Source organism: Monomorium pharaonis, chromosome 10, assembly GCF_013373865.1.
Source record: "Monomorium pharaonis isolate MP-MQ-018 chromosome 10, ASM1337386v2, whole genome shotgun sequence".
NCBI classification, from domain to species: Eukaryota; Metazoa; Arthropoda; class Insecta; order Hymenoptera; family Formicidae; genus Monomorium; species Monomorium pharaonis.
Window position 1 is genome coordinate 10,141,489 of NC_050476.1, and position 26,631 is coordinate 10,168,119.

At 39.1% G+C, this 26,631-nt stretch overlaps 1 protein-coding gene across 10 annotated transcripts in view; it reads left to right on the plus strand.

Annotated features, from left to right (window-relative positions):
• The window catches only part of LOC105833366, a 303,435-nt gene extending 280,334 nt beyond the window's left edge, over positions 1-23,101 (plus strand). For 9 of the 10 annotated variants that reach the window (XM_028194774.2, XM_028194775.2, XM_036292848.1 and 6 more), the window contains one exon: positions 21,717-23,101. In XM_028194774.2, coding sequence (XP_028050575.1) covers positions 21,717-21,857 — 141 coding nt within the window. In that variant the 3' untranslated portion in view covers positions 21,858-23,101. The remainder of the gene's footprint in view (positions 1-21,716) is intronic. The other variant, XM_012675064.3, reaches the window with a different exon arrangement.
• Positions 23,102-26,631: the final 3,530 nt, after the last annotated feature.

Here is a 26,631-nt window from a genome sequence, read left to right on the forward strand (position 1 = left end):
AATTTACTGGAGACGGATGTGTTATATAACAATCATAAAAATATAAGAATAGAGTGCGTAAGAGAGTCGAAAGGGCGATAAAAAATAGAAAGAGAGCGCCAAATAAAGGCCCCTCCATTCTTGTTTAATCGTTCATGCGCAATGCTCAAACGCTATGAAATAAGCGCACTCACAGCTTGTTTACCGACTCTGCACATGCGTCAGTAGACAAAGACAGAGAGGCCTTTACTTTAGCTTTCTCTTTCTATCTCTCTACCGCAGCCACTTATATGCTAGTATACAACTCACGCGCTCTATTCTTATATCTTTATGATAATAATCGAGCAGCCATCTTAAGTATCATCTTTTGCGACATGCGCATTAGCATGTTTTCCATAGTGTGCTTTTATGTGTTGTATGCGTGTGTATGTGTGTGCGTGTATGATGTATGCACGTATGCATGAGTGGCCATCTTGAGTAGCAACTTTTATATATAGGTATAGGACATCCATCGCCTTCTCTGAAACCAATGCTGTTTATTGTGATTCTTTACTCTTTGGTGTATGAGGTAGAGGCTGCGTTCTCTTTGGCGCTCACAGCATTTGTAAGCATCATTTATGTTTGTTTAATATTTGATGAATAACAAAGATGAAATGATACTCACAGCACTACGAACGCCAAAAGGAACACAGGCTATAGCGACATAAGGTGCTATGGTAACACTCATGTATCATGAGTTTATCGTCATGTTTTTCTCAAATCTGTTAACAGACTGCTGACATTTTGCTCATGAATAATATGTATGGTATCTTATTTTACTACAATACAATTCAATCAAATATTTTGAAAATTGAAATAGATAAAAATATTTGGTAAAAATGTATGGCCTAGAAGGAATAAATAATGACAAAATCAATTTCCAAAAAAAGTGATTTTTTTAAATCACAAAGATTAATGTTATTTTTTAGAATATATTTTTTACATTATATGCTTCTTTTATTTCTCTGATTCTGTACACAAAAGTATTAAAGTAATATTATTACAAAAATCAATAACGTACAAAATATTTTATTATTTATTTAAAAAATATGTTAAAATAAAGAATATATTTATCTTAACACTTTTACATATAGAATAACTAAAACCACATTATATGTAAAAAAAATTCTAATTTTATTTAAAAAAACTAATATTTACATGACTTTAACCTTTTCAGTGGCGGTGAGAAGTATATTTTTCACCTCATTTTTTTTATATAACTGAGGTATAATTGTGAAATAAACTGTTCTATACTTGTTAATGATAGAACTACTATGAGTTTTGCATCAATCATGCATTTTGCAATTGTTATCAAACAAACAATGACAAAAAAGGCCCTTTTTTACGATAAATTTGTTCTAAAAGCCTCTTGAATATAAATGAACTTTCAGACCATAATTTTAAATTTTAGAGATGACGAACTAAATCATATTAAGTTGAAGTTGCAGAAAGTATATTGTTAATATTTTGTATTCAACAAAATGTATTGCAAAAATGCTATTTTCAGCATATGAAATTGATTTATTCACTTAATTTATAAGTCAATTGTATAGAATTTTGTACTTAATGGTTATTTAGGTTGCTAATTATTGAAAATGACTTGAAAAATGTAAAATTTAAAATGGCGGCTACAAAATATCGAATAAAATGATTTTAAGTATATAATTCCGAGAATTTATCAAAAACTATGCATTTTAGCGAAAAACCGAAAGAGACTTTTTTTATTACAAATTTTGTGAGGAATATGGTTATATTTTTTTTTATTCCCGAATTTTTTATTATTATATTTTGACCTCGGATTCAATTTTAGCATGATTTAAAACATACAAATGTGACAAGATGATTCAATATAATTGCTAGAAAAAATATGCCCCTTTAAAGGGTTAAAAAAATCAATTTTGTTCAAAAATTTATTTTATCATTATTTGTCTTTCTTCACCAAACATACACACACACACACATACACACACACACAACACACGTCATACAACTCTTTTATGAAATATTTTTGCCTGAATTCAATTTTTCAGTTCTAAAGATATTCGGATTAGATAGAATAGGTATGAAACAATAAGTTTCATACCTATTAAGTTTAAAAATTAAAATAGATTTAAAATAGAATATTAGTAACTAAAATATCCTTAAAATATTATCTTATTATTTAAAATTAAAGGTATGTTTACACAAAGATTTAATAGCGATAATTCCGAAAACATCCAATCTCCAATTTAGTTCAAATTTTGAAAATTTAGGTTTGTTTTAGAGAAAAAAAAATACATGCAAGGATTTTTGGCAATTCAAAAATTTTTTTGTCAGTAAGTGGAAAATCTATAATTTTTAAGTCTTTATTATTGATGTAGAAAGAATTAAATTGCACAATCACTATTTTTTATTTTAATTTTCAGACTATACATATTTTATATCACTTATAAATAATATATGAAATGGATCTCTTTCCATTATTTTTACTCTTACCGCCACAAATATTCACACGTATGATTGAGAGTTAACCGACACTTCTTCGTTTTACGCGTGCGCGCGCGTGCGTGCGCGCACGCACGCACGCACACACGCACACACGAGAGGGGATGCAAGGGGGGGCCTTCGCCTCCCTTTTTGGTAGGGGTGCCCTGGTAGTACGGTACGTAGTGCCCAAAAGTACGGTACGTACTTTGTTGATGATAAATTACGACTTAACTGACATAGTTATTTCTCAATGTACTTTTGGTTAAAGCAGATGATTCTATTTCCCCTCCCTCTACATCCCCGAATTTATATTTATAACATATCCTATCTCCGTAGCACGGAACAATGTGAAAACAAATATCGTGAATTTTAATTTTTAATTTTTTACTTATTGGCCAGAAAAATATTTTTAAGTCGCCAAAAATCCTTCTTGCGTATGTATATTTTTTCTTTAAAAGAAACCTATTTCTAAAATTTGAACTAAATCGGAGATTGGACGTTTTCGGAATTACAGTTAATTCAAGTTTTTTATTGTTATATAATTTAATAATCAATAGTGAAATTAATTTCTATACAGGATACTTTCCTAAACTGGCGCAAAATATTCTAATGACAAATTTTTGGTAACATTTTAACTTTTAAAGGGCATACGTCTCAAAAATTACGAAAAGACCACACGGGGTATGGCATACTCTAGCTTTTTTAAATAAATGCATACTATAATGATACCATTTAATATTTTATTGCGAAAAAATTACTAAATAAAGTTTATTACATGAATTTTAAGGTTTAATTAAAGTTTTATAATAATGTTCTGACATTGTTTAAAAAATTGTATTAAAAAATAAACAAAAATAATGATTTTATAGAAAAATTAAAGATTGTAATTTTCATATTTTTTGTTTTTTCCATGTTTTTTATACGTTTTAATAGGACTTATTGGAGCGCAAAGTTTTTATGAGGTATCCCATACTTCCTGTTCCCTTTAAGGAATAAGATGAAAATACTAATATGAAAATGTCGAGGTTATAATAATTTTCAAATGGAAAGAGTTTTAAGATCACGAATGATAAGACAAGAATTTTGCGCGCTTAGGGATAGCAGTGATAAAGGTGCTTTCAAATGCTTTTGAATATAACATCTTTGTTCAATAAACAAATCTTGAACAAATATGTCATAAATTTCATTAAGAAACCAGTTTTTTTCCATAATGAATTTGTTATAAAAACAGTTTAAAATGTTTCTATTCAATCTTTAATACGTGTATTATGTATCGATATTGATAATCCCTTTGTTATGAAAAAATATTATTAAATTTGTGAAAAAACTATTAGAAATTTAAAAATGTATTTGACTCTGAATTGTACATTATTATTTTTAATAGTTTCGTCGCATAATCAATAATGTTTTTTTTTATAAAATTAACCGTTAACACATTTATTTGGTTTATGTGATAAAGAGTGAGACTAAAAATCGTCTGTTTTACTATCCTTGAATTTCGACTTGAATTTGAGGCTAAACAATAGTTATATATAAGACATTATTCCCTTAGAAGTTTCAGATTGAGCTTACTTTTTATCTTCAAACAGAATTGAAATAATTTAATGTCACTAGTAATTAAAGCTAAAGAATGAGTAGATTAAAAATCGACAAACTGGCAATACTTTATTGTAAACACAATCTTACAACGTTTCGACTATAGGATTTGGTCCTTTTCAAGTGAAGAATTTGGTTATATATGTATTATATACGCAAGACAATTGTTCATAAACTCGTGCCAACGGATTCATAAAAATTCTACAATTTTACAGAGAAAAAAAGAAAATTATTAAAAATGTATAATAGACGTAACAACTTGATAGTGAATCCGTGAACTTATGTGTCTCTTTGTCAAAAACTAAACAATATATAATAGGCAACAAGCCATTCAGTCAGTGAATAATTTTAAGCAACGTTTCAATGTAATTTAAAAATAGTGTCAAGCACAGTCACAGGTAGCAGAAAGACTGAATATATTTTTCGTTAGAACGCACAGTGGATCAAACAACCTTAAAATGCGGACATAGACCCCTCCCAAAAAATTTGTTTACATAAAGTCCCTAACAGCAAATTTAATTAGTAAAAAAGTTATAGAATTATTATATCATCATTATTTTCAAAATTGTTATCAGATTCATATGAAAAATAACCTTGAATATCATGATTTATACAAAGACGGATTTTTGTCTAATTTTAAGCTAGTATATTTCATACCACTTTAAATATTGTAATATCAACTTTTTTCCAATTTATAGGATCTTTGTTAGCTTGAAAAAACTTTGTATCTCGATTAATGAATGGTATTGTTTAACGTTTGACAATCGTTTTTACAATGTCATAATGAAAATCCTAAAATGTGAACTTTCTTTTAATGGTAACAGAAAGTCTTGTAATATCTTGAACTTTGGCTGGTAATAATGGATTAAGAGCATAATCTATTTTATAAATTTATTAATTTTAGCTGCTACTATCTGCTACTTTACAAAATAAGTCAAAAAATTATCCGACATAAGGCAGAGGGATGTTGCGCCATAGGAGTAATTTTGCATTTTGTGAGTATGCGACATGTCTTTGTGTGCGTGTGTGCGTGTGTGTGTGCGTGCGTGCGTGCGTGCGTGTGTGTGTGTGTGTGTGTGTGTGTGTGTGTGTGTGTGTGTGTGTGTGTGTGTGTGTGTGAGCAAATGAGGCGCGTAATAAAGAATTTCGAGAATATAGGAGGCAACATTCACGTAAAATTTGCATAACAGCTACGAATAAAGACGTTTGACATCAATTATTAATTTCATCGGATCCCTTAATTTCTAGTTTAAGAACGAAAACATGTAAAGAGAAACAACAAGATTTGCTTCCCGAAACATTGGAACTTTTAATATAAACGTACACGCACATATACACATAACATACACGCACGCACACGCACACGTACACGCATCGGCAGAAATGGTGTCCCTCGGCGTAAAAATTGGGGATTGCACCGGTGTTGCATCCTTCACCAACGCCACACGCTCAAAAAGGATAGAGTTATGATGAATGAGAAGACGTGATATCGATTCGCTGGTGTCCAATATCCGTTTCACTCGCACTCAAGCGAAAAACGTCATTAGTATTGAGTGCGAGTGAAACAGATATGGACACCAGCGAATCGGTATTACGTCTTCTCCTTCATCATAACTCTATCCTTCTTGAGCGTGTGGCGTTGGTGAAGGATGCAACAGCGGCGCGATTCCCACTTTTTTTGCTCCTCCGCGTCTCCACTTCACCGCGCGCCTAATAACACGTACGGCGCTTCGTGTATGTGGGTGATCGCCGCGCTGGACTCCGAGGGATACCATTTCTGCCGGTGCGTGTACACGCACGCACACACACACGACACGCATGCATGTACACTAGAGAGGGTTTGGAGTCTCTAAATACTATGGGAGTGACGAACCGTGGACTCCTTATCTCTACAGTGACACACACACACACACACACATACACACGCACGCACGCACGCACACACAATATGCAAAATCCGACTCTCCGTGGTGCATATCGGGTAATGCTAATGGCGATAGCAGCCCATACAAAAATTGTTGCTGAAGTTTATTGTTTAATATAATAATGCGAGCAATAATTATTTTAATCATCAGAATACATTTAAAAATACATTTTGTAATTACATATAATATTCACAATTGTAAAGCGTTTGTTGTATATCGTTTCCAAAACAACGATGTCCGCACTTTACTATCTTTCGATCCACTGTGGGACGGTGAGAATGCCAAAAGAACAAAAATATTAAGTGACCTTGATTAATAATAATAATAATAATAATAATAATAATATTAATAATAATAATGGTGTCGAGGGCGGTCCTCCTACGAAGCCTACTTTGGCACTCAGATCGAGTCCATTGTGCCTCCCCGTTATCAGCTACCCTAGCGGGGCCCCGCTTCCTTCCAGAAGCGGAGCAGATTCCCCACAGGCAGCTGCCTCACCTGGTTTGGTTCCAGAAAACCTGAGCCCAGCAGGCGTGTTCTTGGTCCGACCAATGCTGGGCAGTTCCCAAGAATGTGGAGGCTAGTTTCCTCCTCTTTCCCAACTTACAGTTGGGCGTATCGCTACGACCCAATTTGTGCAGGTGGTAGTTGAGGTCGTCATGGCCCATGAGCAGTTGTGTCGCGAGCCTGGCGTCCCTCCTACCTAGAGATCTTATGCTCTCGGCCAGGTCCCTGCTGGGGCACTTCCCCAGCATGACCCTAGCCTGTCTGCATTTGCTCTCTGTTTCATTCTTCCAGTATTCAAGATGCTGGTTCTGGAGCCAGCTCCTGATTCTCCCCCTGCCCAGGCAGAAGGAGATCCCGACAGTCGGCTCAGGTCCCAACAGTTTTGTTTCGGCCGCCTCCTTAGCAAGCAGGTCCGCCATTTTGTTGCCCTTGATCCTCGCGTGCCCGGAGACCCATACTTTTTTTTTACGGGGAATGCGTCTTATGTATACCCCCGCCCTGGGGAAAAGGCGAGGGCTATGTGGGACTCACCGCCACGCAACCGCAAAGGCGCGACGGCATACCCACTAAACCCCTCGGTGGTTGCCTGCCTCCGTGGCAATCGGTGAACCGCGGGATCACCGAGGTACGCAACCGCGATCCACCGTACGCCCCAAATGCCCCCTCTCCCCCCGCGGCACTCTAACCACCCTAAATGTGGGAGTGTAGTCGCGGGGGAAGCCCATCCCTGAGGGACGGCCGGGTTTTAAGCCGGCCGCCCCCCCGTCGTAGAAGGGCGAGAGACGCAACCACCCGTCCCCCGTCCCGGGGCAGCCAAAAGATGGGGTAGACCGTATTCCCCCACGGCCCACCCCGGCCGTCCCACTAGGGGAGGGCGAAGGAGCTAGCTAGGGGACTCTCCTGTACGCCGCTCTTCTCCGCCTCCCCTTTCGCCCTACGGGCGGGATCGGCAATCCTATTGGCCTCCCGATCCCGCTCCGCCGCCTCCTTCCGCGACATAACATCTTCGCAGAAGGAGGCCACCGCCCTCCATGACTCCTCATCGCCCACCATGGCCGCGACCACGGCGAACAAAAGGTCCCTTCCTATTGAACTGGTCAGAACACGGCGCTGACCCGTCCACGCTGGGCACTTCTCAAGGGTATGCTGCGCCGTGTCCCGAGCCGCCCGACAGTGGTGACACCGAGGGTCGACCTCCCCTTTCAATTTGATGCAGGTACTCCTCGAAGCACCTGTACCCGAGGAGCACCTGCACCAACCTGAACGTCAGGAGCCCGTAAGCCCGACCCGGGGACCCATACTAGGCCAACATCATTCTTCTTCGCCAACTCCAGTACGCACTTGCAATCCCAGACCAGTCGCGAGTTAATTCTTGGACCCTCAAGCCCCTTAAGCGCCGCCTGACTGTCCGAGCAAATCCGGATGCGCCTTTCCACTCTTTCAGACTTTAATAGGTTCTGGGCACATCTCATGATGGCTAACACCTCCGCTTGGAAAACCGTAGCGTGCTCGCCAAGCGGAACGACGATTCTTGCCCGGTCGCGCTGGCAGTAAAGACCAGCTCCAGAGCCCGCACTCGTTCTGGAGCCGTCCGTGAACCAGACGTCCCCGCCCCGAGGGACCGGTCCTTTAGAGCCGTTCCACTTCCAGCGCCCGGGGAAGTTTATCCTGTACCTTCTTTTGAAGGTATGAATCACCGGCCTCCTATCCTGTCCCATTGCAAAAATGATGCCCGATAGGATTCCTTTAAGAAATCTCGTGTGGAGGGCTTCTGCCTTCTTTGATTCACACCTTAGGCGGTAGGCCGCAGCCGCAACTACCACCTGATCGAGAGACTCGACGCCAAGCAGCATCCCCATCGCCGCCACCAGCGTGGTCCGCATGGCCCCCAAAGCCCCTCTTAAGACTAGAGCTCTGACGTGCTCCAATGTTGACTTAGCGGTCTTTCCCAGCACCCTTGGCCACCATACAGACGCGTAAAGCAGCCTAGGTCTGAGTATCGCTGTGTATATCCAGTGGATCATTTTCGGTTTGAGACCCCAAGTCTGCCCGAATGTCCTTCTGCATATCCAGAAGTAGGAGCACACACTCCTACAGCGGTTCTCGAGATGTTCTTTCCATGCTAGCTTTCTGTCTAGGATCACTCCCAGATATTTAGTCGATACGGTTGGAACTAATTTCGTTCCCCCAAGGACCGGGCCTACCTTGTACCTGCGAGTGAAGATTACGAGCCCGATCTTCAGTGGATTCACCGCCAAACCGGTCTCGCCGCACCACTCCTCAATCACCTCCAAAGCCCTCTGCGTAAGCTCCAGGAGCGTCTCCAAAAAGGGTCCTCGTATCAGGATAGCCAGATCATCCGCATATCCTAATGACACTACAAGAGTGGAGAGAGAACTCTCCCTTGCGGGCAGCCTCTCTTCACCCATCCACTGACCTTCACTGTTCCTAATGAGGCCGTTACCTGCCGCCCGAGCATGCCTCTGATCCAATCCACGATCTTTTCCGGCACGCCCCTACGAGTAACTTCTTCACACACTACCTCGTGCGGTGTGTTGTTGAAGGCTCCTTCTATGTCTAGAAAGGTGCCAACTACGTACCCTTTCTTTCCAATTACTCCTCGATAAACGATACAGCGTAGTGAAGTGCCGATTCTGTAGAATAACCCGTACGATACGCGTGCTGATTCACGTGCAGTGGGTGTTGCAGTAGGACCACGTCGCGTATGTAGACATCCACCAGCCTTTCCAGCGTTTTGAGAAGAAAAGACGTCAGGCTGATTGGACGAAAATCCTTGGCGGAGCTATAGCTCGTTTTTCCCGCTTTGGGAATGAACACAACTCTCGCCTGCCTCCAAGCCATGGGTGTATAGCCCAGTGCCAAGCAAGCCCTTAGCATCCGCGTGAGCGGCCCGGTGATCTGTTCCAGCCCTTCCTGGAGAAGGGTCGGGAAGACCCGGTCCGGCCCAGCCGACTTGAAGGGCTTGAAACCTCTTACAGCCCATTTGACCTTGTCAGTCCCAACGATTTTTGCCGCAAGAGACCAATCTTCTCCTCGTACCCTATGTAGATTCAAAGTTCCCCGAGGGGCGTTTCCTTCCGGGCCTCCGCGGAAGCCCGGAAAGTTCGACTCCAGCAGGTGGTTCAGGCATCGCTCTCCAGACGCCATCGTCCCGTCGTTGAGTCGAATGGCCTCCAGAGTCACGTCCCGATCTCTGGCCAAGATCTTAGCGGCTTCGGGTATCCCCTCCACCGACTCGCAGAATCTCCTCCAGCTTTCCTTTTTAGCCCTTACTACAGAATCTCTATAGGCCTTCTGAACCCTTCGGGGGCTCTGAAGGTCCTAGTCAGCCTGGCGGCCCGTGTTCCTGGCCCTGTTCCAGGCACGACGTGCAGCACTCCTGAGCTTCTGCAGCTTGGGATTCCACCAGGCGACTTCCCTAGTATTCCTCACTGTCCTTTCTGGACAGTTGTCCTTAAAGTTGCCGACGAGAACCCTTTGCAGGTGCTCGACGCACAGCTCAATCTCTTGTGGGGTTCCATGTCTTTTGGGAAACTCCCTAAGACCGACAGCCAGGTCCTCTCGAAACGAGTCCCGTCTGTCTTTCTTGGGTCCGTCACTGTTCTCACCTTAGCCAGCCTGAAGGTGATCTGTCTGTGATCCGACAATGAGGGCTCGTCAGAGACCCTCCAGCCGGTCACCTCCTGCACTACCTGTCTTGAACAGATGGTTAAGTCCAGAACCTGCCTTCTCACCGCAGTGACAAAGGTAGGCTCCCTGTTTCTGTTAAGAATCTCCAGGTCTGTGTACACCAGAAATTCTAACAGCTTTTCTCCTCTCCTGTTGGTGTCCGTGCTCCCCCACACCATGTAGTGCGCGTTCGCATCGCACCGCAGTATGAGGGGAAGTTGCTCCTTTTGGCAAAACTCCACCAGTCGTACAACCCGGTCCGATGGCAGTGGATCGTCCTCTTCGTGTGGAAAGTAGCCCGACGCCACTACCATCTTTCTCTTGATCCCGGTCCCGCTGGCGCCCTCAATCACAACTGCTATCAGGTCCTTGGAACAAAAATCCGGCAACAGCTGGCTCTCCAGCCCTTTAACGGTCACACAGGCCCTGGGCCGGTCCTCGTGTGGTGGCCTAAACAGCCTGCCGCACCCCGCCAGACCCATAATACAGCTTCGGATCAGCCAAGGTTCTTGTATTAGTGATATAGCTGTGTGCATTCCAGCTTGGCGCCTGGCAAGAACAGCCGAGGCTCCTTTGCTATGGTGCAAGTTGATTTGGGTGAAGCCCACCCCGGTCAAGCCCACTACGAAGACGAGACCTTTGGATCGGGCTCCTTCCTACCCTTTCCCATTCCCTCTTGGGATGTTCCGGTCACTTTAAAAGTAACCCGGTCCATCTCAAGGTGGGGCCTAAAGTCCAGCGCCTTAAGTTTATTGACGCTGGACTGGGGGATGCCGACAATGAGGTCTCTACCCTCGTAAGTAGCCCACACACTCTCGGCATAGACGCGCCAGTCCGAGGTGACGATCCCCGGATTCTGCCGCTCCAGCAGCCCCAAGACCGCAGCCGCGCCCACGGGAGATCCCGGGACCCATACCGCAGCCCTGTACTGCTTTTGCAGCACCTCCAGTCCTATCATCCTGAGCCTGGCGCTCTCCCACCGTACGATGCCGCCGATTCGGCTTTCGAGCCATCTCAGCGACTCCGTATCCGTGCACCCCACCACCGCATCTCCCCTCTCAGAGTGGTGCTGTTGAATCTGGCCAGGGTACCCTCTCGGATCTCCTAGATCTTCTTGAAGACCGCACCTCTCAGCTGCGAGAACTGCTCAGCAGTCATCACAACATCAAGGTACCCCTCCACGACAATCACCCTTGTCAGAGAGTCCGCGGCGTCGGCGTAAGCATGAGTTTCCTGGACCCTCTGTTTCTTTTTCACCCCTTCCGCCGATTGTGGGGTCCTATTGGGGTCCTTCCGGCGCTTATTGCCGGAGTTCCCCTGAGGCCCCTCAACCGGTGTCCGGGGGATAGCTGAGGACGAAGAAGAAGAGATTTCCGGAACGATTGGCGGAGACACAGTCCCAGCCTGAGCCTGGGCCCGAGCCCCCCCTCTTCCGCTCCCGAGCCCTTCTCCTTTTTGCGGCTCCGGATTTTTTTCTTGCGAAGATTCTCTTCCTTCGCCGGTTTGTCCGTTGCGGCTTCGGTGCCTCCCGTGCCCCCAGGGGCCTGCTCGGCACTCGAAAGCGCCCCCCCTTCCGCGATCTCGGTGCTTCCCGTGCCCCTAGGGATCCGTTCGGCTCCCGATCCCGCTTCTTCTACCCTTCCTCGGAGTCCTCAGGCGAAGCCTCCATCGAGGTGTCTTCAGTGAGTTTTAATTTTTCAATATTCTTCTCCATTTTGTTCTCACAAGCAGTTGGGGAAATATACGGTCCGCCCATGCAGAGCCCCGCATGCGTGGGTAAGGCTAGATACTCTGGGGTTTCGCCTGGTTCCCCAGAGGCATCGTTCAAGACACTGCTCCCCCAGTGCCATGCAACCCTCGCCACGATGGCTTTTAGCTTGGCTTGGATCGAGTTGGTCCGCGGTATCGGCTTTCCCCACCCCTGGGCAGGGTTTTACGCCCGCCAGAGCAGGTTATAACCGTTACTACCCGGGCGGTCCGCCCCGGCACGCGGGGGTTTAGGCCCGGACCGGGGTTTCTCATCGGGCGTCTGCCACTCGGAGACGCGCCCGCTAAGCATTCAACCCACGGGGTGGCCTTGATTACACTGTGGTAAATAATATTCAGATTTTCAATGTTTTTTTGCAGGTTGATAGCATTTATATTCTTTTTTATGAAGACCATTTCAGCAATTTCCCTCTTTCTTCTGTTCTTTTCGCAATGTAAGATACGGGGAGACTACCAATTGAAATCATGCTTTTTAATCAAGCGGTATTTACTGACTACGGAATGGCCACTTTCATGTTTTTTAATATCATTTTTGTGTCCTTTCAAGCGCGTTTCTAAATGTCTTTTCGTTTACCGAATGTAGGACGCATCGTATGCGGTACAATTTATGCAATATACTACATCAATTCTCTTTGACAAGTCCGTTTTGTTTTTGTCGTCCTAACGAAAAATATATTCAGTCTTTCTGCTACCTGTGACTTGACACTATTTTTAAATTACATTGAAACGTTGCTTAAAATTATTTACTGATTTGAATGGCTTGTTGCCTATATATTTTTTGGTTTTTGACAATGAGACACATAAGTTTATGGATTCACTATCAAGTTGTTACATCTATTATACATTTTTAATAATTTTTTTTCTTTTGTAAAATTGTAGAATTTTTATGAATCTGTTCGCACGAGTTTATAAACAAATGTTGTCTTGCGTATCACATATATAACCGAATTATTCACTTGAAAAGGACCAAATCTCATGGTCAAAACATTGTGAGATTGTGTTTACAATAAAATATTGTCAGTTTGTCGACTTTTAATCTACTCATTTTTTGGTTTTATCTTCAAAATATGATAGGTCAAAGTTCACATTTTGCAACGCTAACACAGGCACAGAGAAAAAGAAAAGTGGTCTGTCTCTGGGACCCTACTAATCAATCTTGATATATTTTGACGTGCTGAACACGAATCTCGGTGTCAAAATTGCTTTATCACCTACCTTTTTTTCTAATTAAAAAAAATGGCCAAAAAAATCTTTGAAAATCATAATAATTTCGCTGCGAAAAAATTCGAGACCTTTTTTGGGTGGTTGTGTTGCACTGCCGCACCAAAAAAAAATTGAGTGGTCTTTATTTGGACACAGTACAATTGGATACAGTGCAAATGGACACAAAATAATGTACACCGTACATTTCTACACCGTAAAGTTGTACACCGTAAAGTTATACACCGCAAATTTGTACACCGTAAAGTTGTACACCGTACATTCCTACACCGTAACCGTGACCCCACACACACATACATAAAAACACACAGGGGGGTGCAAGGTTGGCCTTTAGCCCCCCTCCCGCACCCACCCCGTCGGTAGGGGTGACCTAAACAGAAGGGTATAGAAAAGTACGGTGTACGGTGTAAACTTTACTTTAAGTGATGGAACAATTCTGACACTGGATTTGTGTTCAGTACGTCAAAATACATAGAGATTGATTAATAATATCCCAAAGACCATTTTTCTTTTTTTGTGTGTCTGTGTTAACGTTGCAGAGTGCAAACTTTGACCTCTTATATTTTGAAGATAAAGAATGGGGTCAATCTGAAACTTCTAAGGGATTAATGTTTTATATGTAACTATTGTTTTGCACCAAATTCAAGTCGGAATTCAAGTGTGACAAAACAGGCAATTTTTGGCCTGTTTTTGGCCTCAATCTTTCCACAACGGTTAATAAAAACATTTTTATTCAAAATGGAAATTAAATTTGTCAATAAAATAACATATTTACACCGATTTATAAGAGAATTCAGAAAAAGAATGTACCGAGTGAATTTTAATGGCTGTCCCAACTTTTTACCATGAGAGATGGGATTACCGACCGCAATTTTAGTAAACACATGTACGACATATGGATGAGTAAATGCCGTACATGTGTGTACTAACAAATTGCAGTCTTTAATCTCATCTCTCATGGTAAAAAGTTGGAACAGCCATTAGAATTTACCCCGTATATATATAAGTTATTTCCGGAATCCGAATATGAAATTTGGGATTATAGTCACCGATTTTGTTTAAACTGCAGAAAAATATTTGTCAAGATTAGTTAAAACAACCTGAATTTTTTTAGATTTTTAAACCCACGGGAGTAGTAGGGGCGCTGCTGTCATTTCCTTGACATCGTTCCGACATCGCTTTGAAGTAAATTTTCATCATTTTCTTCTTTTCTGTTTTTTTTTAAACGTGTACATTTTTATGTAAAATTTCTTACTTTTTCCAATAAAAATATTTTCAATTTCCTCAAAATTAAAGAAAGCATTAAAAATGATAATTTTTGAGAAAAAACATTTTTTTATACTTTCTCAAAATTTATTTTAAAATATTTTCATTGGAAAAAGCGGATTTTTTTTACATAATATATGTAGTTTATAGCTTTTGCTCTCAATGGTTAGAACCAAAATTAAATAAATTAACAAATTATATTTACTATTTCTAATTATATTTTCGTCTTTAATAATTATTTTTTATTAAGTCCAGCCATCAATTAATTTTTATTTTTATAAAGCTCAAAGATGATAAAATTACTTTTGCATGAGCATATCCTACCATGTTATTCAAAGGAATTATTGCGTGATAACTCTGAATGCCTTTTACTGTTTTGATTGTAGTATATCATGGCTCTAAAAATATTTTTGTTTGCTTTGCTTACGACTTGAATCCAAGTTGAAAGGATTGAAACATTTTTTTAGTTTCTTTTTGTGAGCACTTTGATGCCATTTCAAGACGAAAATGAGCAAAAAAGTTATAAAAAGTAATTTTGAGAAAATTGGAAATATTTTTATTGAAAAGAGCAGGAAATTTTACATAAAAATGTACACGTTTGATAAAATAAAAAAAAAAGAAATTGGTGAAAATTTACTTTAAAACGATGTCGGAACATGCCATGTCAAGGAAATGATAGCAGCGCCCCCGTTAAACCCGTGGGTTAGAAAATTTAAAAAAATTCAGGTTGTTTTAACTTATATTGACAAATTTTTTTCTGCAATTTAAACGGAATCGGTGACTATGATCCCAGATTTCATATACGGATTCCGTAAAATGACTCATATATATGTGTGCGTGCGTGCGTGCGTGCGTGCGTGCGTGCGTGTGTGTATAGAAAAAAATAGTGTAAAATAAATTGAAACGGTACTGCTTTAAAATTCGGGAGAAAAAAGTTTTAATTATTTTATACAAATTTTATGAATGTTATTAAATTTTATATATTAACATTTGTGTATATACATACGTATATGTACATACATATATTGTGTATATATGTATATAAGTATTAAATTTTGTATTTATATTATGAAAATAATTTATTAACACAAATAAACATGTGATTTAAGAAAAATAACATTTAACAATATACACAAGGTCATTCTGAACAACTTTATGTCTGTAAAATGATGTATTTCTGACACAATTCTAAGACGATTTTTTTTTTACCAAAATTGATTTAAAGTCTAGTTTTTGAGTTATAAGCAAAAATATCGAATCACGCATCAAGTACAGAAGGCAGGCAGGAGCGGCGCGCCACAAGCATAACGCAGGCGCAGCTGACCATCCGCGTCAGCTAATGGATGATTACCACTGCGTAAGTCGCTAACTATTTTATCTTACAATATAAAATTATGCTTTAAATAAAAGTTTGGTATAGAAGAAAGTGTCTTGGAATTATGCCAAAAATACGTGTTCCTTAAAATAACGTCACTTTAATGACCAAAAGTTGTTTCGGATCGCTGCCCGTCGAACGCTGCAATCAGCTGATTGCTATACGCGATGTGCGTATGCCATGAGTATTTGCGTAAAAGAAAGAAAGAGATAGAGAAAGAGAGATTTATTGAGTGATTGATTGAAGTTTATTAGCTTTCTCAGTTATTATGTGTTAAATAAATTTATATACCTAAAATATGCTTTTTAACAATCGGTTAAACATATCAATTCTTTCGCAATTTCTTATTTCCGCTGGTAAGGCATATAATTTTACATCCTAATAGCACATGCTTGTTTGTGCGCTACTAGTTCTACAGAATTTTATTGTTACATCTTGCCTAGTTTTTCTCCCATCTTCAGTCCTAATTACTTCTAGTCTATTCCTTAAGTTATTTGGCGCTAAGTTATGTACAATCTTAAATATAAAGAGAGAGAGAGAGAGAGAGAGAGAGAGAGAGAGAGAGAAAGAAAGAAAAAAGGGGAGGAACAAAGGGAGAAACTTATACATACGCACGAATACACACACTCTCTCTCTCTCTCTCTCTCTCTCTCTCTCTCTCTCTCTCTCTCTCTCTCTCTCTCTTTCTCTCTCTCTCTCTCTTTTGTTATGAAATGCACACACTAATGGCATGCACACATCATATGTAGCAATCAGCTGGTTGTAACGTCCGACGTACAAACACTCATATACACTTTCTCATTTGCTTACTCACTCACCTGCTCACTTATTTTATGCACAGTGTTCACCGGGCCGCTTTTTCTCGTATATGCCCGAGAATTCGCAGTATAATTGTTCATTATTTTATTTGATTTTATACAATCTTGACTTTAAAAAAAAATTTTATATAATATTTAAATATATAATCAAAGTAGAATGCCTAAAAACCAATATAAATCAGATTTTTATACTATAATAATGTTATATTTGACGCACATGCGCGAGAAAAAGCGACCCGACGAACAACATTGCTTGTGCAGCGTAACCAATCTTTATGCTATATATCGTTCTGTCACCTGCTGCGGTTATGGTTAGAGATGCGTGACATATCCAAACTTTCTCGCTTTTACAAATTACTCACATTCTATTGACACAATACAGATTACGCGTTTATTGTTTATTTACTTACTATTGATTCACCGATACCAAAAATTTCTATTAAAAAAACGCGAATGCAAATAGTACATGACTCGACGCGAAGCGACGGACCCTAGAGAGTACGCGACCACAAGGATTATGTTAACTAGCATTGCAAGGAACGCGACCTGTAAATGTGCAAGTTACGACCTTAGACCACATACTACTGGACCGCGTATTGTCTCGGAAAACTGATGCAAAAGTTTCAGCCGATCGTTTGTCTCATTTCGCGTCAAAACAATCGCGGTAGCGACCTCCTTTCCGCCGCCGGCGCGGTCGCTTCTTTGCCTGCGGCACCGGCATTCTTGTCCCAATCGCAACAAGTCGTAAAGCTCGTATCAGACTAATGATTGAGATTGAGATTGAATTGAAATTTGACGAATCAGAACAAAGTTTTTAAAACTTTTGCTTAATTTACTTGCTCTGATTGGTTAGATTTCAATCCAATCTCAATCTCAATCGTTAGTCTGATACGGACTTAACCAGTGTTTCCAGTCTCGAATCTTTTTACAGCAGCGTGCTGTAAAAAGATTCGAGACTGGAAATACTGGTTACGACGTTGCGATTGGGACCCAAGAATGCTGGCGCCGCAGCGAAGAAGCGACTGCGCCGGCGGCGGGGGAGGGATCGCTACCGCGATTGTTTTGACGCGAGATGAGACAAATGATTGGCTGAAACTTTCGCATTGCGAATGTGGTAGAAAACGTGAAACGTGTAATGACATTGTAACCCGTGAATTTCGAATGTGATTGGCTAACGGATAGCTGCGGGATTCAAGGCGGCGAGCTGGTTTGAGTGACGAGACAGTCAAATATATATACAACGGTGATTTATTATATATCTATCATTAATAGTGTCCTATGCTAATTATTTATAGCGTCCCTACGATAATATTTACAATATAGGTGTGTGTTGCCTCGTTTTGCGAGGTGCGCAATAATCGCAGTTGGCGACGTGTGTCGCGGCGCGCGTGTGAGCGGAGTTCCTTCGGAGTAATGCGGCGTTCGGGTTGGTCGCAGTAGTGCGCATGAAGCGTGCAGAGTAATGCGTGCGCCGGTTGGTCGGTGCTCGGATTGGCGGTGGCGGTCGATCGCGGCGGATGCGGCGCTTGGGTTGGTCGCGGCGGTACGGTCGGCATATTATGCACATAAAAAATTCCTTTTTGTGTGAATATTCATCGCTGAATATCGCACGAGAGGAATATCTGGGATCTCGATCGACGTTTCGCAGAAAATTTTCGCAAAACTTTCGTCTTGCAGAGTAATTTGCTGGTCGTAAATGTTGTATGCGTGTATAATGAAATACATGCAACTTTTCTTCTTCTAATATTCTTTGTACGGTTGCCCAAGATAAATTGTGTTTTCAAACAACTACCCGAATGCTCGTTTTGGGATTATCTTCGAAAATGTATGACTCTCTCCGTGTTCCGTACATTTCTAATGTCGCGATCTTTCCTAGTGTCGTGTTTGTTCGGCAGAACACTGTCAGTATCGTGAAGTCTTTGAGTTATTGTAAGTATGACGTAATCCGATAGATGTCTTCGAATTGGAAACAATTCGGCGTATCTTCTTGCATCAGAGTACTGCTGCCCGTGACACTCGCCAAGTGTCATCATTATGTCGTAGTATTCTTGACTTATGTACGCTGCTATATCTTCTTCACGCTTATTGATAATCGCAAGCTTATTGATTGTAGCATCGATCATGCGTCTAATTTATACGATCTTCGCGGGTGGTCGATGACCCCTCCTCGCCTCCCGCGGTGAATCGCGAACGTCACTCGTGTTAATTCGTCGCATTAATTAAACGAGCATTTTCCCGAACGCTGGATGAATCGATCCGATATGTTGGCCTACAAGATCTCCGGATCTCGACTCTCTGGATTTCTTTTTATGAGAATATTGTAAGGAAGTAACTTATAAAACGCTTCTCGAAGATATCGAAAATCTAGAGACAACGATTAGCTATTTAGGACATTAACGAAGAAGTAATGGAGAACGTCGAAAGAAATTAAAACGCATGAGAGCTTGCGTTAGGATGGATGGCGGACATTTCGAGCATCTGCACTAAAATTTTTTTTAGTCAATCTGCTCTTGTCACAGCGACTAAACATTTTCACATCTCTTATGAGCAGAATAAAAATAAATTGTTGTATCTTGCGGTGCAACAAGTGATTTTGCCGTACCTTGCAGTGCGACAAATAATCTTGTTGGGTTCGTTGCTGCTTTAGAAGTAGGAACTCGCGAAAGGAAGCTTTCGTTGGCAGGGTCCTCGAGTCACTGACACACTTGTTTTTGATAATTAAAAAGAGATGTTTATTTTCTATAAGTTACAATGCAGTTCTTGCAACTCATTGTCAGCGAAGGTGCCGTGTCATTTTACTCAGAGGTGATAAGATACGGCGCGCGGCTCTGAGATAGCGCGCTGTATATTCGCTCGTTCGAGGTGCGTTGCGACTAAGTCCCGAACTCTAAGTTCGTATGTTAATCTCGCGGGCCGTATGTATCGGCTTGATTGACTATCACTGACCCCGCGACCCGCTATTCGGTAGCGGCTTAAGTAGTGCCGCGGATTTGGCATAATAGTGGGGTAACGGACCCTCCGCATGATCATATTTGGTCATAATCGCGCGCATCCGTTACGCGGGAAATATTCGCAAGCAACAATTGCCAAAACGCAAATATGCATTTCCAGTGGCATGATCGTTGTTAAGCTGAACTTTGCTAAATTTCATGCGTTGACCGGTGCGATGGCCGGCCGGCAGCGCATGAGGCATGTGTCACTTGACACCTCGCGATAACGAGCCTTCTTCGGCGAGCTACTTTTTTAATTTTAATATTCTATATTATACAATATTATATCATCAGTTGTGAGTGCCTTGCTCACAACAAAATGTTTTCAAATCTAATTTATTAATTACATTATTCTTGAGATTGACTGAAACCTTTGCATCGTGAATGCAATAGTTTCGAAAAGTAATAACTTGTAACACATGCTTATTAAAATAATAATTATTTATTATAACTAGAAATAGTTATTAATTATAATAAATAATTAATTTTGTTAAGTACGTTATTATATGTTTCATGTTTTCTACCGCATTCGCAATGCGAAGATTTCATTCATCTCATCTTGCATCAAAACAGTCCCGGTAGCGACCTCTCCCCTGCCGCCGGTGCGTTCGCTTCTTCATCTGCGACACCGGCCTCAGTTTTTGCGTCCCAGTCGCAACACGTAACTTGCACATTTACAGGTCGCATTTCTCGCAACGCTAGTTAACCCTTGTTGTCGCGCAGTCTGTCCGTCGCTACGCGTCTAATAGTGTACTATTTGCATTTGCGTTCTTTTTATAGGAAATTTTTGGTATCGATTAATCGATAGTGAATGAATAAACAATAAACGCGTAATCTGTATTGTGTCAATCAAGTGTGAGTAATTTATAAAAGCGAGAAAGTTTGTGTCGCACATCTCTAAACATAACCGTCCAGCAGTTAACAGAACGATATATAGCATGAAGATAGGCTACGCTGCTATAAGGTGAGTGAGCAGGTGAGTAAGTGAGCAAATGAGAGAGTGTTTGTGCGTCGGACGCTACAACCAACGAATTGCTATATGCGATGTATGTATGTCAATAGTGTGTGCGTGAAAGCCTTTCTGCCTCTCCTCTCTCTCTCTCTCTCTCTCTCTCTCTCTCGGACGTCCGAGTCGGGGCTATCTCTCGAATAAACTCACCCCCCCCCCAGCTCTATACTCCCGTCCAGCCCGCTCCCTCACTCGCTCAAGCCTCTTCCCCTCCATCTCTACTCTCCCTCGCGCTTCCTCCCGCTCTCTCAATCCCTCCGCGTCTCTCTCTCTCTTCTCTCTCTCTCTCTCTCTCTCTCTCTCTCCCTCTCCCTCTCTCTCTCTCTCCCTCTCTCTCCCTCTCCCTCTCTCTCTCTCTCTCTCTCTCATTCTCTTTTTCTCTCTGTGTCTCTCTTTTACGCAACACTCATGGCATACATCGTGTATAGCAATCAGCTGATTGCAGCATTCGACGGCCGGCGATCCGGAACAACTTTTGGTCATTAAAATGACATTATTTTAAGGAACACGTATTTCTGGCGTAATTCCAAGACACTTTCTTCTTTACCAAACTTTTATTTCAAGCTTAATTTTATATTGTAAGATAAAATAGTTAGCGACTTACGTGGTGATAATCACCCGTCAGCTGACGCGGATGGTCAGCTGCACCCGCGTTACGCTTGTGGCGCTTCGCTTCTGCCTGTTTTCTGTACTTGACGCGTGATTCGCTAACGATTTTTGCTTATAACTACGCTTCAAATCAAATTTTGGTAAAGGAAAAATTGTCTTAGAATTGTGTCAGAAATACATTATTTTACAGACATAAAATTGTTCAGATATGTATAGACGTGACAATATAATAATATAACTCTGCTATTATTATATGAATTAATATTATCATTTTTTCTCACCTGTCAGTTCTCGCGCCAGTTTAGGAACACTTTGTATATTATTAAAAAGTAATATTATTAAAAAGTATATAATCTTTGATACATATTTGGTTTTATAGATATTTGTAAAAAGTGGATTTGTAAAGATTTTTTAATTAAATGGAAATGTTATGTATTATTATTTTTTTTTTTTGTTTAGCTGACTGATCAAGCCCGAAAGGATTACAATCGGGGAAGAATGTACCTGTCGGACTACGCAACGCGTGAAGGTGTACCTGTTTTTCAGAATATCGCTGATGCTCTGCAACATGCGATACAATTAGTTCAAAGTCCTTGTTGACTTAATTAATTAAGTCAACCTTGCTTTTTACTGTTTTTTTTTCTATCTTTTTTTCATACATATAAGCTCATTAGTTCGACAACTAATTTATTTTTATTTTTAACAATGTCTAACTATTATTTTCGAGGTCGACACGAACATCATAGGTATAATGTTGATGATCATACCGTATTCATCATTATTATACCTATAAAAAGTAATTATTAGTTACATAGCGATTTATTGGCTACTTTTGCTAATAAGAATTTTCTTATAATATTTCTTATCATTAATTCTATCTCATTGACATTGCTCTCGCGTGTTATTTACGCACTTTTTGTTAACAATGCCTTTTTCTTACATAGTATTATTACTATTGTCAGTTTTAAGTTTTTGACAAAGTTGAAACAATCAAAACTTTTTATTTATATCAAAATGTTATATTTATTGTTACTATTTGTCACAAAAGCATGGCATTTCCGAAACAATTATTTTTAATTTGTTAATTATCATTAATGATCCTTTTATTGTTTATTTTATTTAAAAAAATACATATTTTATATTTGCTAACAAATCGAGCAGTTAACTATTTTACTATTATTTCATTGTTTTATTACTACCTTATTTTTTTACCTATCCTTCTTCTCTTTTTGAATAACATAAAACTCATTACTTATCACAAATCAATAGAAAAAAAAGCAGTTTCTCACGGTGGACGTATATAACTTTTCCTTTTTTTTAAGTAACTTAACATTTGCAAGTTTATGCAACTTTTTGATTATGTGGTTGAGGATTAATTTAATATATGTGTATATAAAACTTATAATTGTCTCTTTAATGATTTAATCGAATTATTAATTTTTGAAATCCAATTGAGGAAGAATGTGAGAAAAAGGATATAAGTATATTTGCTTGTATTTCGAATGCGTTCATAATACAGGACTTTCCAGTTGTATTATAATGTAATGTTTCAAAAACATTATTTCTCACACACACATACACACACACACGCACGCACGCACGCGCGCGCACACACACACACACACACACACACACACACACACACAATAAAGTAATATTCGTTACAAAAAATATTTCAAACACATTGTGAAAATAAATTGCTGAGATTTTATGTATGAATATTTAATGTATAAATTATTGTGTATATATGCACATTTCCTGATCTTTCATAAGCAATTTTATACACGGCTTGTATTTAAGATGATGTCCTTTTATAAATAAAAAACTTGGAGAATTGAATGAAATCTACGAAGACTATTCATGGATACGAGATAAATTTCCTTGATAAATTTTTCAGACTAGATTGCTGACCGAATAAGCGAGTAAAAAATTTTGAAAAATGGAATTTTTATATACATAATTTTATATCAGATTTGCGATTTGTCACCGGAAATAATACTATTTATTTTCATAAAAACTGGATTTCTCACTCAAAAACTAGGTACTGGAAGTAGAAATCATCAACTTTCTAATGATTCGTTCATAATTGTACGACGCCGAACGTTGCAAAAGGAAATGATAAAATTAAGGTTGTATAGGTTACGGAAGCCATGCCGATAGCTTGATAATACAGTAAAATTCAAATAATTCGTATATATGATAGTGTAAATGAAAATAAGAGGAAATTGATTAATTAAATGTATTATACATATATACAGTACCTACCAAAAGTTTCGGGCAACCTAAATAATTTTTGAATGGTTTGAAATATAGGATTGAAATTTATAGGGATACAATGTGTTGTGAGCGTTTGCTTGGAACGGGAGTTCTTCCCGAAAGTAGTTTGGGATTCGTCCTGCCTTAGGGGTTAGGATCCGAAAGGTGAAGGTTCGACTCGTGGTTATTAATAAGATTGAACACTCTTACTTGTTTGTCTGATGAACTTTTATTCTTGTCTTGTGTCAGACTTAGACTCAGCTATTACGCGTAGCGGTATTAGGTGTCACTCGCGATAAGACTCGTAGTAAACCGACGTAGCTCGGACGTTGTTGAATTACTCTCCGCTCGGTCACGGCGTGCTCGCGCTTATATACAATGGTTTCTGGCGCAATTTTTGGGGCCAGTGACCGGGCGTCGGTACTTTCTGCGAGGCTAAGCGTTTCGACATCGGACATTTAATTGTATAGCGTAGGGCCTTATTTCTAGAGCGATACGGAACTGCTTCCGAACGTGATGTTGTAAGCTCACGGAAGTTGCTTGGGACTTCCATGAACGCGGCGAATTCTTGTGTATCTTTCGAAAGAGGTGCTTTTCGCAACGTCTTTTGAAAGATGATACGTTACTCTCTTCAAGATTTTGTATTATATATACAGAGTCTTACAAGGGGAGGATCCAGATGTAGGTGGTTCAAATATTCTAATTGGTAGGATTCTTTTTTAGGATTGTGTGGTGGGTGAATTCTACGTTTTCTTATTGGAAAAATAGTTTTTCCCTTTTGACTAATCATACGTTGAATATTCTGTCGAAAGTTTCTCTGTTTCCTCCCACATTCCTTTAATTTTATCGAAGGGATCTGACCTATCGCGTAGGTTATCTTCCCTTTAGGTTTAAGGGATAAATAATTTTTTCTATCGTGCTAGACGTGCTACGGTATGGGTTGCAGATGGAGAAAACGGTTATTTATTTTTTGCTTATGTTTAGATACTTTATTGCTCATTTTTTGTGAGGAAACGTGAAACTTTGCTTAGATCCCATGTTTGTTTTTGAATTTCTATCTTCAGAATTTATTATTTGTTGACTCAATGTTCAAAAGGAGTCGGAATTATCTACTTGGTCGTTTCGTCCATCTATGTTTGTTATTACGTTTCTAACAGACTAATCCTAGACGCATAAAAAATTATCGGAGACCGTTGAAACGGAATTTCTTTTGTAAATTATTTGTTTTTCTGACGAAGGGATATCGTGTAATTTTTATTTTTAACCTTATTCCACTACTCCGATTGATTTGAAAAACATACGTGTTAAAGAAGAAAATCTAGAGATGTTTTTGTGAAAATATAAAAGTGGTATCTCAGAACCATCACCCCCCCAAAAATTCATAAAAAATTCAAAAATTTTTTTATCGGGTTTTTTTTAACCACAAAAATTACTTAAAATTTTCTTAACCTTGTCTAAACGATGTTTACAACATATATTTTTTTCATTAAAATCAGTCCAACCATTTTCGAAAAAAACCACTTTCTTTATTTTTCTTTCCCCCTCCATAACTCCCCCAAAAATGCAATTTTGTAGCTAATATTTGGGGAAGTTTTACTTCTCAAGGGTGCCAACTAATGATATAAATTTGAGCTCGATTAGTATGGGGGCAGATTTCACCTGCTTCCGCTATGCCCTTTATTCTCAAAAAATATTTTTTAAAAATCACATAATTATTTTTCATAAACCTTTTTCATAAACTTAGAAATAATACAAAAATTATTATCAACAATATAGAATATATACTTAAAATGAATTGAAAAATATTATGATATATAAACTTGAAATATTTTTTATATTCTTTGATAATAATAGTATAAAAATTCGGGCATAAAAATATGTACAAAATGTTAATCGTAAATATTTTTTCTTATAAATATTTTATAAATATTCTATAAATATTTTGCGCTATCTAGGATATATACATTACAATTAATACAATAAATTTTTATCTATATAATGTTAATCATGAAATTTTTAAATAAAACTTTAAATTAATTAAAAACTTGTCTGGGAAGCTAGACTTTACGTCTATAAATAATAGGTGTGTTGAATCAATAATTAAAAACTATTCTGGTATGCTAGACCTCACATCTATAAACAAATGTGTTAAAAATTTCAATAAATTAAATGTGATATAATAGGGCTACTAGCGAAAGTCCACGTAAAAAAACCTAACGCGCTATTAGTGGTACTTCATGGATGGCGTGGAAGCCACTTAATAATTTATATTTTTTCATTAATTTTTTGCTAACTCATCAACAAATCAGTTCTTTTTTATTTGTGTATTTAATAAATTATTAGAAATATTTATTATTTAATTTATATTTTTATTGAAATTAATTTTATTATAATTTAAAAAAGACAATAAATTACATTATTACTAAAAAATTCAATAACAACCCAGACAACACGCTTGTCAGAATGAAAACTTTAAGAGAACTTTTGTAAGAAAACATTTAGATATCTTGGAAATGATGTCAAAATGGTAACATTTACCAGAGACGTCTACTAAGAGAGGTTTTTAAGATATCTCATTGAAGAGTCTTACTTAAGTTTCTTGAAAATGTTATTTTTATGACATCAGTTAAATGATATCAGCTTGATATCTCATAAAAGATATCACAATGCTGTCCGATTTTTAAGCCGTCCATGCGCGTCGTAGTTGACTCAGAAATCAGACAACACTAAGAGGTCTTTGAGATATCTGATTGAAGAGTCTCATTTAAGTTTCTTAAAAATGTTATCTTTATAACATCAACTAAATGATATCAGCTTGATGTCTCATAAAAGATATCACAATGCTGTCCGATTTTTGAACCGTCCATGCGCGTTGTAGTTGACTCAGAAATCAGACAACACTAAGAGATCTTTGAGATATCTGATTGAAGAGTCTCATTTAAGTTTCTTGAAAATGTTATCCTTATAACATTAGCTAAATGATATCAGCTTGATGTCTCATAAAAGATATCACAATGCTGTCCGATTTTTGAGCCGTCCATGCGCGTTGTAGTTGACTCATAAATTAAATAACATTATAATATCTTGAATGAGAAATCCATTTGATATTATTTAAAAA